This window comes from Phascolarctos cinereus, unplaced genomic scaffold (assembly GCF_003287225.1).
Source record: "Phascolarctos cinereus isolate Bilbo 61053 unplaced genomic scaffold, phaCin_HiC Scaffold_4;HRSCAF=312, whole genome shotgun sequence".
Lineage (NCBI taxonomy): Eukaryota > Metazoa > Chordata > Mammalia > Diprotodontia > Phascolarctidae > Phascolarctos > Phascolarctos cinereus.
In genome coordinates this window covers 298,601,316-298,614,538 of record NW_027555847.1, presented here as the reverse complement: position 1 = coordinate 298,614,538, position 13,223 = coordinate 298,601,316, and the positions used below count along the sequence as shown (strand labels likewise).

Here is a 13,223-nt window from a genome sequence, read left to right as displayed (position 1 = left end):
AAACCAACATTTTTCTAGTCTTTTTAGTAGTTAGACTCTTTGGGGAAGATCATACTCTTGCTATAAAACTTAATTTAAGGGTTTTGTATTCAGTAATATACTGTAATGATTGCATTCTAAAATTTAAAGGAGATTTTCTCATTTTTTTTAAACCTAATGTGATTTTTGCATATGCATTGACACTGAATTAGCTCTTGTGGGATTTTGTTGGCCTTCTTTACTCTCTCAATTACCTTTCCAGCTTCTTTTTATCCTAACCAGTATTAATGTGAAAAAAGAAAGAATCTCGTGGGACCTGGACCTAAGACAAGTACATGGGAGAAAAACAAAAAAACTGAAACTGTGGGTGGTAAAACACTTCATGTTTCCACTCTTAACATAGTTGCTTGGCTTTTCTTCTCATTTTAGAAGGTGGAATGTCAGTTTTTCTTAGAATGCTCTTAAAAATCAATAAAATAGGGGTAGGTAGGTGGTGCAGTGCATAGAGCGCAGGCCTTGAAGGCAGGAGTATCTGAATTCAAATCCTACCTCAGACCAAACACTTGACACTTACTAGCTGTGAGGCCCTGGGCAAGTCACTTAACCCCAAATGCCTAAAAAAAAAACCCAATAAAATAGTATTAATAAAATAAACACATTGTTTTCATGTATATAATTCCCACCCCCAAAAAAAAGGAAAGTCATACATTTCCACTCTAAAACAGTGTGGTATTATTAGGTCATAAAAAAAAGATAAGTCTTGAAATGAAAATTGCATTTTTAACAAATCATCATTTCAATAAAAAAACCCAAAAATTTCCTAGTACCCAGGGGTTCAAAGAAGTATTATTAAAAATTTGACCAACATATTGAGATGCAAATGTGAAAAAATTTTATTCCAAGCTTAAAAAGCAGGAGATCCCAGCCTATGTGATACTTAGATAAAATTTATAGGCTATTTCACAATTAGCGTCTTGACATTATTATTTGTAGTTTTAACTATTTGAGGAAATTTGAAGTCTCACTTTACCTCAAGTTTTTCACATTCATTTTAAACAACCAAAAAGCCTTCTAGTAGCAATATGAATGGAAAGCTTGCTGAAGAAGTCTATGAGGCCGTGTCAGATGTGGCTATCATGGTGGAGTTGAATACAAGGAATGTAGCTAGGGGGTAGATAGCTGACGGACAGTAGAGAGATAGATAGAAAAGTACGTATATAGGGTGTGTGTGTGTGTGTGTGTGTGTGTGTGTGAGAGAGAGAGAGAGAGAGAGAGAGAGAGAGAGAGAGAGAGAGAGAGAGATTGTCACCCAGTAGAAGTAAGATCCTTGAGAAAGGGACTTTCATTTTTTTTCTTTATATCTCCAGTGCCTAGCACAGTGGCTGGTACCTAGTGGGTATTTAATAAGTGCTTATTGATTGATTGACTGATTCATTCACATAGTTTAACTTCTAATCAAATGGGAAGACAAGCTATTCCCCATTGTTGCCCTGCATTATATCACCAATGTGCATTTCTGTGTGCCTTTCTCCTATGATTGAAATGTGCTCCCTTAACATCTCTCCCTATTGAAATCCTTTTCTTCTTCCATAACTCAAATATCTCCCTCTCTGCTGAACTCTTTCCTGATCTTCCTGATCCTCTTTTTCTTAAGGTCAATTTTTCTGAATCCTTCCTTTGCCTTTAGTACCTTCTACCATATATTATACTTAATTTTGTACTTGCAAGTCAATACATCACCCTCCTCATTTCACTGGTCCTCTTCTAGAATGAAGGACAAACAACAACAACACAATTCTGTGTCTGTTGTATCTTTCTTTCTTCATAGTCCACCCCCTACATTATACTATAAATGCTTTGAGGTCAAGGACTAAGTAATTTTTCCTCTTTCTATTCTCAGTGGCCATCACAATGACTCCCATGTAGTCTTAAAAGTTCTTTATGGAGTTAAATCTTGGATATTGGTTTTATTATACAGTGTAACAGATTAGATATCCCTCCCAGCTTTATGTTTTACATCACTTTGATATTCATGTCTTCATTCAAATCATTGGCAAAAATGTCAAATAGAGGAAGACATTTCAAATAAAAATCCATGACCTAACCACTAAGGAATTGACTCTGGGTTGATCACTTTGGGGTTACAAAGTTCAACTAGATCAAAATCTACCTACTATATATGTAGTTTACATTTCTCCATCTTATTCACAACGATATTGTGAAAAAATTTATTAAATGCTTCTCTCTAATGAAGGTTTATGACTTCCACAATATACCCTGGAACTACTACTAGTCTTATAACTTTGTCAAAAAGGGAATCTAGATTAATTTGTTATGGCTTTTTTTTTGTGAGTTTATGCTGGCTCCTAGTGCTTATCACTTCCCTACATACTCATTAAATACCCATTTAATAAGCTTTTCTGGAATTTACTTGGGGATCATTGTCAAATTGATATATGTTTGATGAACTATTTACTTGACTTGAAACTAGCTTCTGTATCATGGCATTGTGGTAGATGCTATGGATAAAAAGATTTAAGTAGATTCTAATCTATTAGGGGAATCAAACATATACACAAATATGTATAATGTAAATATTGTGATTTCTCACTCCTACTGTCCCAAGTTCCTTGAAGGTAGGAACAATTTTTTGTTTCTCTGGTCGTGCCACTTAAGCCATTGCTTTGCACATTGAAAACACAAGAATTGCATTCTTTTCTTTTCTTTTTCTTTTCTTTTCTTTTCTTTTCTTTTCTTTTCTTTTCTTTTCTTTTCTTTTCTTTTCTTTCTTTTCTTTTCTTTTCTTTCTTTTCTTTTCTTTTCTTTTCCTTCTTTTTTTGGCTAAAATTCTATTGACATATTTTGTTTTTACATTACAGACATGTATAGATTAAGCAGCATTCCATGAAAAGTCTCTTTTAATGTAGTAAAACAATAAAGTAAAAATAATGGACTGACTTAATCTGAAAGAATATGCAACATTCTACATCTGTAGAATTCACGACCTATCTGTAAAAAAAATAGCAGAAATCTATATTGTTACCTCAAAATAAAGAAAAGAAAAATTAATGCTTTTGTAGGAAATATGCAGTCACACAAAACAAATCCCCTCAATGACTACATATATCTATATATCTATATATCTATATCTATATCTCTATCTCTATCTATCTATATCTATATCTATATCTATATCTATATCTATACATATACACAGTTGATCCTCATCATTTGTGGATTCTATATTTGCAAAAGCATTTACTCACTAAAATCTATTTGTAACTCCAAAATCAATACTCGCAGTGCTTTCATGGTCACTCCTGGACATGCACAGAGTGATTAAAAATTTGAGTTGCTCGACACATGTACCCTTAGCTGAGGTTGAAAAAAAGTGATTCTCTGCCTTCTTGTTTCAGCTCTCATACTGTACACAAATGTCCTTTTCGCAGTCCATTTAATATCTTGTTTTTTTACATTTTTTGCTTTTGGTTGGTGATTTCCCTGTTTAAAATGGCCACCAGATGTAGTGCTGAAGTGCTATCTAAGCACAAGAAGACTGTGATATCCCTTATGGAGAAAATAAATGTGTTAGATAAGCTCTGTTCAGGCATAAGTTAACTAAGATGTCTTTAAACAGGAAGATACATGAAACAAGGTTATCTGTTGATCAGTCGACAAAAAATGTTGTGACCAGAGGCTCACAGGAACATAACCCTGTATTTCCCCCAGGAGCAATGGTTCAGTATTTGTTAATTCAGTGTTCACAGAGACTTTATAGACCATAACTCCCGCTTATGACAAGAATCGACTATCTTGTTTTACATCATGGATTAGCATGTTTCATCATTGGTCTTCTGGAATAATGAATTGTCATTGTTTTGATCATAGTACTTAGAGCATTCAAAGTTGTTCAATTTTATAGTTTTGTTCTTATTATATAAATTGTTCTAATTCTGCTCATTTCATAAAATAATTGTTTTTGAATGGGGATAAGGAAAGGAAAAAAGCAACATGCTCTAGGTTCTTTTAGTACACTGAGATATAATTTATTTAGTTCAGGAAATTAACTCATTGAGAATAAGGGGGTGTTCTCTTTTCTCCTCACCTCCTTGGGGGTTCAGTTCATTTGTAGCCCTTTCCCCCCCTATACTTTTATGTGTGAAGACCATTAACCTTGATTCAGATAGTGAAAATAAAATAGGAGTCAAGTTATTGGGCTTTCTGTCAGTTTTTCTGGCTGTGGCACCCATCAGCTTATCACTTCCCTTGTGTGTTTTTCTTGATCCTAAAGAATTAAAAAGCTGTGTTGCTCAGCGTTTTTTTCAAGTCTCCCTTCTTTCTGGTTATTAACCCGCATGCTAGTATTCTTACAGGTCCATGCCACTGTCTTGTGTTCAACTTTGGCTCTATAACCCTGCTTATATCTTTTGTATTTAATACTTCTTTGCTTCTTTGAGAGAGCAATGATCTCATTGATGTTGGCACTTCTTCCAGTGGGTATAGATTCTTGTCTGTATCCTTCCCTAAATACTTCATAGAATATCTACTGAGTATACTGGAGGCTTTCTCTAAGTCTCTTAATGTTTCATCAATAATATGAGAAAAACTGGCCCAACTTTTTCATTCATTCTTGCCACATAGTGAGCAATCATGCTCATTTTCTTGTCATTCATGTCCATGACAATGGATTTCAAATCACTTCTCCTGCACAAAGTTATTGTTGATAAAATGCTATACCCTGATGTCACTTACCATATATTTCCTATTGCATTCTGGGTAACCTGTGATTTTTTTTTGAGATTGAGTGTTCTACCATTTGCAACCATATAATAATACTAGAAGAATATTGATATAAAAATGATGGACTTTTGAACCAGGGAATAACTTTGAATCCTTGAAAATACTATGCTATTTCCCAAATATAATGCATGTTCTTTTTTCATATTTTCATATTTCAATTTATGCATAGAACATTTATATAGAAAAGTGGGCATACATGTTCATAGTTGTTATTATAATGTGTATGGCACACAGTACGTGCAAAATCAGTGCTTCTTGAGTACCTCAAGTTTTCATGGCTGCCATTTTATGGTAATAATATAACCCATGATAATTTTTATTCCTTTAGGATCTTTCTGTCTTTGAGATAACTTAAAAACTAATGGTTTTTATTCATGTCCTTTTAAAGTCCATGTCAATTGACAAACCCCCTTATAAACTTACTTAGTTCTTTTAAAATATATTCTTTTTCCTTCCTCTTTAGCATTTTTTAATATTTCATGTGCACAATAGGATTTTTTAGAGTCTCTGACACTTATGACCAAGGCCAGAACTTCCACAGGTCTGTTTTCTTATTTGTAAAATGTGAGGGCTTGGCTAAATGTAATTTTCCAGTTCTAAATTTCTGAAGCCCTGATTCATTTTCCTTGAATCATATTTCCTTCTTTAGTTACAAGATTACAAATGTGTATGTATGTGTGTGTGTGTGTATATCTTTTCAGTGAACATTTTGAAACAATTTCCTGCTACACATTTGGCTTTGACCAACATTTGACTCCTTGGATTCAGTAAAGGTCACTTTTTTCCTCCAAGATTTACCAACTACTTCTTCTTTCTACTTTTAGTGCTTTCTAAAAGAGGAAATTTTCAGTAGAGCCAGTTAAGAATTCACCAGATCCTCTGTTTTCAATGGATTGAGGAAATATCTTCCCAGGAAATATCTCAGGAGCTGAAATCCCCATCACTACTATAGTTTGCCTCTTCCAATTTTGGTATGTGTATCAGGAATGTATCCAATATTTTCTTTACCCTTTTGAGCTCTACCTACTAAGAGGCAGTGTGGCATAGTTTCCTCATCTGTAAAATGGAGTGGTTGGACTTGATAGCTCTTCCAGTTAGAAATCTTTGATCATATGATAAATACTTGCACAGTAGTTACTTATGCTTTCTACTCACCTGAGTGTGCTCTACTATAGTTCCTCCATCAGGTGTGTGGATTTCCATTTGAGGCATGCTGCTCTTTAAAAAAAAAAATTTAAAGCAATAACAGCAACAAAACAAAACAGAATACTACTAGAATGCATCTTTGTATGGGGGAGGGTAGGAGGAGGAAGGGTTGTTATTTTTTTGGTTTTTGCAAGACATGCAAAGACATTTTCCAGTAGTGAGTCATCCTAACAAGTACTAATTGTACCTAGGAGGTCATATTTTCTTCCGAGTGATAAAATCTCAAGTTCACTCTGCTTGCCATCTGCTCTGCACAATTGGTATATACATATTGAACAGCAAATATATTGTTCTTGCCCTTCTCACTTATTCACTTCTATGGACTACTGGGCAATTTCTTCACTGTTAGCCTTTTTTTTCTGTGCCATAACTACTGCCTTCCATGTTTTGCTTTAATAATTATGTCTAAGAATTTCTTTTCCTCCCTCTTTAAGTAAAGTTAAAATTTCTGTTGATTATATCAGCAAGTTTATTTCTATTTAGACATATGCATCACATATGAACTTTTTTAAAAATTTGAAGTATATCAATAGAGAAGCTAGTTGATTCGTGCTTTGTTCAGACCTCCCTAAACATTCAGAATTTTCTGTATAGTATTATCATTCTTTTGTGTGTGTATCTAACAACAGGATGGATCAGGAAAATTATAGAATCACAGAATTTCAGATTTAGAAGCATTCTCAGTGGCCTTCTATCCCAACCCATACCTGGAAAGAATTCCTTCTGCAGTATATCACTAAGTGGCCATCCAGCCTTTGTTGAAAGAAACTCAACCTGGGGGCAGCCTATTTCACTTTTGGAAAGCTCTGACTGATAGGAAATTGTTTTCATATGAATGCTAAAAAAGCTTCCACCTCTTATTCCTATTTTCTTTTCTCTGGGAGCATTAGGATAAGTCTATTACCCCTTTTACATGTCAACCCATCACATACTTGAAGATAGTTATGAATAACTTTCCATACACACATACATACCTCAAATCTTCTCTTCTCCATACTAAATATTCCCAGTTTCTTCAACCTTTCCTCATGTGACATGAACTCAAGGCCCTTCACACACATTCTTCTCAATAATCTGGTGTATAAATGTGTATCTGAATCTGTGATGCCCCAAAACCAAACAAATTATTTCAGATGTGGTTTGACCAGCGCAGGGTAGAATGGTGCAATTACCTGTTTATTCCTCGACATTTTGCCTCTTTTAATGCATTCCAAGTTGGAATAGACTTTCTTGGCTGCCATATTATATTACTGACTCAAGTTGAGTTGCTCTAATTTGAATTTCTTTTATTATTGATGATTTGGAGCATTTTTCGCATAGCTTAAAATTCTGTCCTTGAGAATGATCTGTTCCTTTGGCCATTTGTCAATTGAGAAATGGTTCTTATTCTTGTGAATTTTAATCAGTTCCATGTATATGCATATATATATATATATATATATACACACATATATATGTACATATGTCTCATTTTAAAGACATGTATGTATATATATGTCTCATTTTAAAGATATATATATATACATATATATATATATCTTTAAAATGAGACCTTTATAAGAAAACCTTTGCTACAAAGTTTTTTCTCCATTTACCTGCTTCCCTTTTGATGTTAGTTGCATTGTTTTTGAAAAAAAAAAGCCTTTTAATTTTTTTTATATGAACCAAATCATGTCTTTTGTCTCTATCCTTTGTTTGATCATGGCGGCTTCTCCTATCCATAGCTTTGAAAGGTAATTTTCCCCTTGTTCCTCTAATGTGTTTTTGATATGACTTTTTATGTCTAGATTATTTGATAGATCTTGGTAGATGATATGAGGTATTGGTCTCAGTCTGATTTCTGTGTAGTTTTCCCAGAAATCTTTGTCAGATTACACCAGTTGTTGGGGCTACTCCTAAGTAATTGAATGTTGCTGGAACAAGTCAGGAAATTCGACTTAGTGACTCCCCTACAAATTCATGCTGTAGAATCCCAACTGGACCCTCCACTGGTTGAAAACAATCCTTTTATTCATTTTTCTCTGGTAGCCTATTATACTCCTTGCAGTAGTTTTTCTAAGCCTTCTCTTCAGTTCTCCAACTTTACTTCCAAAAGATGAACTTGCCTCCTACTATTTCTGAGAATAATAAGAGTTTGTGTTTATATAACACTTGAAGAAATATGTAAAGCTTTCCTTACAACAACCTTGTGGTGTAGGTAGTATAAGGATAATTCCTATTTTATAAACAAGGAAACTCCTTGTCTCCCTGTCCTGGGCACTTTATGTCTCAGTGCTATGCTTCCAGTGTGGTGGCTACTCCATTGGTTTACATGACTCGTATCTCCTATCTTAAATAGCACTACTACTACCTGAAGTCTTTCTCTTTCCTCAATAATTCCAAAATCTAAAAGGAGATAAAAAACAAATTACAGTTTTGCAAAATGAATCTATAGTATTTAAATGACAATTATTAAATAGAAAAAGGGTTTTTGGTTGGGGACCAGGGAGAGAGTATTCAAAGAGTTTTTAAAAAGCCATTCTTCCCTTGGAAACCAAACCACTTGTATTATTATAATTCAAAATAATAAAAAATAATTTTATAGTAAACTTAAAATTTATTATTATAAGGATTTCACTTTTTCCTCTACCAAATTACCTAGTTGAATTTTAAATGGTTTACATGTAATGTTTTCTCATGCATTAAGTATATATTTAATTAAAATGAATCTAGCAAAAAATGTTTAAATATTTAAACAATAACAACTGTGATTTCTCAAGGGAAAAAAGTATAACCTGACAGTGAACTCCTGTCTGTTCAACTAACACAAAACAGTATAAAACCTTGATATAAGAACAGGCCAAGACTAGTCAAAAATGCTTCATCCAGCATGTGGTTTAAATGTGGCCTCTTTACCAGTTAGTCCTACAAATTACTTAATAATATGAAATTTGAGCATTTGTTCATTGTAGAGAATTGATTTGCAAGTTTTATTTATTTCTAGAATAGCTATTTAGAAAAAATGCTACTTCTTATATAGATGTCTTTCTGATTTAAAAAAAAATTACAAAGAAAGGAAACTGTATCAATGTAGAAAAGTGAAGAATTGAACCCAAAGGGTCACTTTTCCAACCCAAGTTGACCATATCCTCAAAAATTTTTACTAGATTTAAAAGTTTGAGTTTTGAACAATGTTATCCATTTAAATGAAAATTTGTGTCTGCATGCACTTAGCATGCAATGCAGCACTGAGATGGGATTCAGGAGTCCTGCATTTTGTCTCCAGCTCTGCACAGAATAATCCTTTGGTCCATTTCTTCGACTGTAAAATAAGAATGATAAAAACTATCATATTTATATCTTAGAAGGATAATATGACTTGATTTTTTAGTGTATGAATGATATGCCTTATGTAAAGTCTTATTTAAATTATTAATAGCCCATGTATTTCCTTCTTATGCACAGGAGGGTAGTGGTATTATAGAGGAGTGAGTTGGGCTGTCCTTAAGTCAGGACTGTGTCAGATTTGGAAGAAAGAAGCTTCCATAGACAATTAGTTGCATGGAGGTAGGTATGGGGGAAGGCGGAAATATGTGAATAGGTACATATATTTTCCCCCTTTTATGTCACAACTGGGCACAGGAGCTACACAGGAGAAGTGCTCCTGCTATACCCCCCAAAAACTTAACAAACTTATGGCCACAATATACATTCTTGGCTACCCCCTTGATTTGGAGTCTTGAACCCCTCTCCACTGGCCCATCTCATCTGTGTAGATGTGAATCATTTATATCTTTATTTTTCAGGCAGTTGGGGTTAAGTGACTTGCTCAGGATCACACAGCTAGTAAGTATCAAGTGTTTGGTCTGAGGCCAGATTTGAACTTAGGTCCTCCTGACTTAAGAGCTGGTGCTCTATGCACTATACCACTTAGCTGCCCCGATTTATATCCATTTTTAAGAGGGGGTTAAGCAGTACTACCTTTTTTTCCATAAAGGTATAATGGATGACCAAGTCATCTTTATATGTTGTTATACCATATTATGCTATACTCATACTTAAAACAAATTCTGTGAAAGTGGTATTCATGTCAGGTAGAAGGATGTTAGTCTGTTTCCTCCAACTATGCTAACCCCATCCTTAGCATTTCCAGAGCTCCACTGATCTTATTTTTGCTCAGCTCTCCTTGGCCTTGGCTTTCTTCAGGTCCCAGGAGGGCCTTTTAAACCTAATGGAAGTTTCCTGGTAAGTCAGGCATGTTTGGCATGCCCCCTCACAAAGATTTCAAAAGTTCAAACTAAGGACTCTTCACATGGAACTTCTGAACCGTCTTTACTGTTTTGCTGGGATAAAAAAAAAAAAGCCCTGAATCAAGCACAGTAGTACCAGCCTAAGCATTTTCTTTTTCAAATCTACATATTATTTATTTTCAGTGTTCGTTTAGGTTCTTAAGAAGCTGATTTATTTTAGTTCATCTTTTACTTTTGAACTGTCATAAAAAACTTTCAAAAACTTTATTAAAAATTGATTCCTAGATACATGGAAATATTTTTCTTACAGTTAGACTTCAGTCTTTGGTCTTTTTTTTTTTCCCCACTCACAGAAAGTCATTATCTTTCATAATTTAACAAGTATCCCTTCCTTTTGAATAAAAGAATTTCCAAGTGAGTGCATTTTCATGCTTTTTTTCCCCCCTAGGTTGAAGTCTGTTAAACATATCTGGGTTTCAGGCATGCTTGAACATTTACAAGAACTGATAATTGGTTGACTTTAATTGACCCAGAGGTGCTCAGGATGCATTTTGCTGTTTCTTGGAATGAAGATAGAGTTAAAGTTTAAAACAAAATCTGCTGCTGCCTGTCTTTTTTTCCTTTCCATAAACAATAAAGTCCAAATGGCCACAAATTTCAAAGAAAAAAAATTACCTAGCTTCAGCAATACTTCTTTTTTTTTTACTCTTTATTTAAATAGTTCCATGATCACATAGTGTTTACAAAGCAAACAAAACACATGTGAAAGGGAGGTTGCCTTTTCAGTAGAGGGCCTTCTACTTAGGACATGTTGACAGGCCCTGAATATCTCCCTCTATTTTCCGTGAAGATGAGTATCCATACTCAGAAGTTCTTTTGAACTCCTTGATAAAGAAAAGAGGTAGATGCGAAATGGGGGTGCTTGTACAACTTAGTCCATGTATAATTGAAGAGAGCCTTGGAGACACTAAGGATGCCATTATTTAATCTAATGGAGGCATATGTGGCAATAGGATGGCCCAGAGTTGAAAAAAAGAATTGCTGGTTCTGTGGCCCTCTTGCCTGGAGCCCTGTTCTTAATCGTTGACACAATTAAGGGAGCAGGGCAAAGGTGACATCCTGGGTCCTTTAACCTAACTGGGACTTTAGTCTCACAGAATTTCCCTGTGATTCTGTTGGTCCTTGATTTAAATTCTTAGTAGTCTATAAACAATACATGACATTTCCTTCATTCATTTCTATTTGTCTTCCTATCACACTCACCATAGTGGTCATGGCTTTTCATGCTGGGCAAGAAATGAAATTCCCTGTGTCTCCGTTTCTTCATTGAGAAAAAGGGGATAACACTGGAACCACCCACCTTACCAAGCTATGGTGAGGAAAGTGTTCTGCAGGATAGGGAGCAGGTGGGCAGCTTGGTGGATAGAGCACTGCGCTTGGGGTCAGGAAGACTCGAGTTCAAATATGACCTTGGACACGTAGTAGCTGTGTGACCTTGAACAAGTAACAACTTCTGTTTGCCTCAGTTTCCTCCACTGTGTAAAATGAGAATAATAATAGTGCCTCCCTCCTAGGTTCATGGTGGGAATGAAATGAAATAAACTTTGTAAAGCACTTAGCATAGTACCTGGCACATAGTAGGTGCTATGTAAATGTTAGCTATTACTGTGAACATTAAAGTGCTGCACAAAAATGAATTATTATTCTTGTGATTCCTGACTTCCTCAGAGTTCTCCAGCTCCCTATTTCTCTATGTTCTTGGTGCCACTATCCTCCCAGCCTTGAAACTTTTGAGCAGTATCTGAATCTTACCTCTCTCTCATCCCATCAGATGCCATGTCCCTTTAAATTCTACATCCCTAGGACTTCTCTCCAGCATGTAGCCATTGTCCTAGTTTGGGTCTCCACCAGCTATGACCTAAACTATGTACAGTGGCTTCCTACCTGATCTCACTCTCTCCAATCTCTCCGCTTTTCTTTCCATCCTTCCAACAGTTGAAAAATGATCTTTCTATATAATGTATAGATCAGGGCATGTCACTCTCTTCATTAAAACTTTCATTGACTCCTTCTTCTCATAGGAACAAATGCAGAGTCTTTAGCCAGGCATTTAAAGTCCCCTGCAGTCTGGCTCCAATCTATTTTTCTAGTCAATTCGGACTACTCTATTTCACAACTTCCAGCCAAATTGAAAGGCTAGCTTTGCTCTGCTGTGACCCTGCCTCTGTGAATAGTAGAGGTCATTCCCCAGTGCCTAATATAATATGGTATATGCTGTGCCTTCATTGTCTGAGCATTGAGTTGTTCCATTTTATCCCTCCACAGGGTTATCCAATACCCAAAGAGGGTTGGTATTTATTTTTACTCTGCTGTTGACTGGAACCCTCACTGATGGTGTTCCTTCTTCATTTTTAGGCCCTAGTTCCACTTATCCACTTAATGTCAGATTATCTTTTTCTATATATGTGTATTATGTATGTGTGTATTCTTCAAAGATATAGTTAAAACAAACATACAGATGTTTCTCCCCAACACCTCAGGGAGACAGAATCCTTCCTCCCTCCTCTTCCCTGCCCCCATACATACACCTCAGTCTCTGGGAAGGGGAGAGGAATTAGAGTCAGAGCTTAGCTCAATTCCTACATAGCACTAGTTCTTCCAAGTTCAAGTACAAAGTCCTACTGGGCTAGTTCCCAGCAAGTTCCCTTGCTCACTGGGGCTTCATTGCTGGACTTGCTACAACATTGGGCCTAGATTCCTGGACTCCCCAGTTCCCATGGCTCTGGGTCCTCTGTCAGAGATCCTTTGTAGAAGGAGAAGGAAAAGGTCAGAACTCCAGGTGCCCTTTGGCCTAATTGGAGGAGGAAGGAAAGAATCCCTAGGGCTTTCTCCCTTTACCACATGGTATCACTGGTTATCAGTGAAGGAGTCTTTCCTCTTAGATGTGAATGCAGAAAAAAGGCCTCACAGTATTCAGACAGGCAGTTTTAAAGATTATGATACAGTGGG

At 35.6% G+C, this 13,223-nt stretch overlaps 2 protein-coding genes across 2 annotated transcripts in view; one reads left to right on the top strand and one right to left on the bottom strand.

The window, feature by feature from the left end:
• Positions 1 to 7,175, bottom strand: part of LOC144457183 (uncharacterized) — a 43,889-nt gene extending 36,714 nt beyond the window's left edge. The window contains exons 1-2 of the mRNA XM_078154518.1: positions 7,158 to 7,175; positions 5,935 to 5,997 (exon numbers count right to left, since the gene is read on the bottom strand). Coding sequence (XP_078010644.1) covers positions 5,935 to 5,997; positions 7,158 to 7,175 — 81 coding nt within the window. The remainder of the gene's footprint in view (positions 1 to 5,934; positions 5,998 to 7,157) is intronic.
• Positions 1 to 13,223, top strand: part of ADGRV1 (adhesion G protein-coupled receptor V1) — a 712,618-nt gene that overhangs the window by 357,668 nt on the left and 341,727 nt on the right.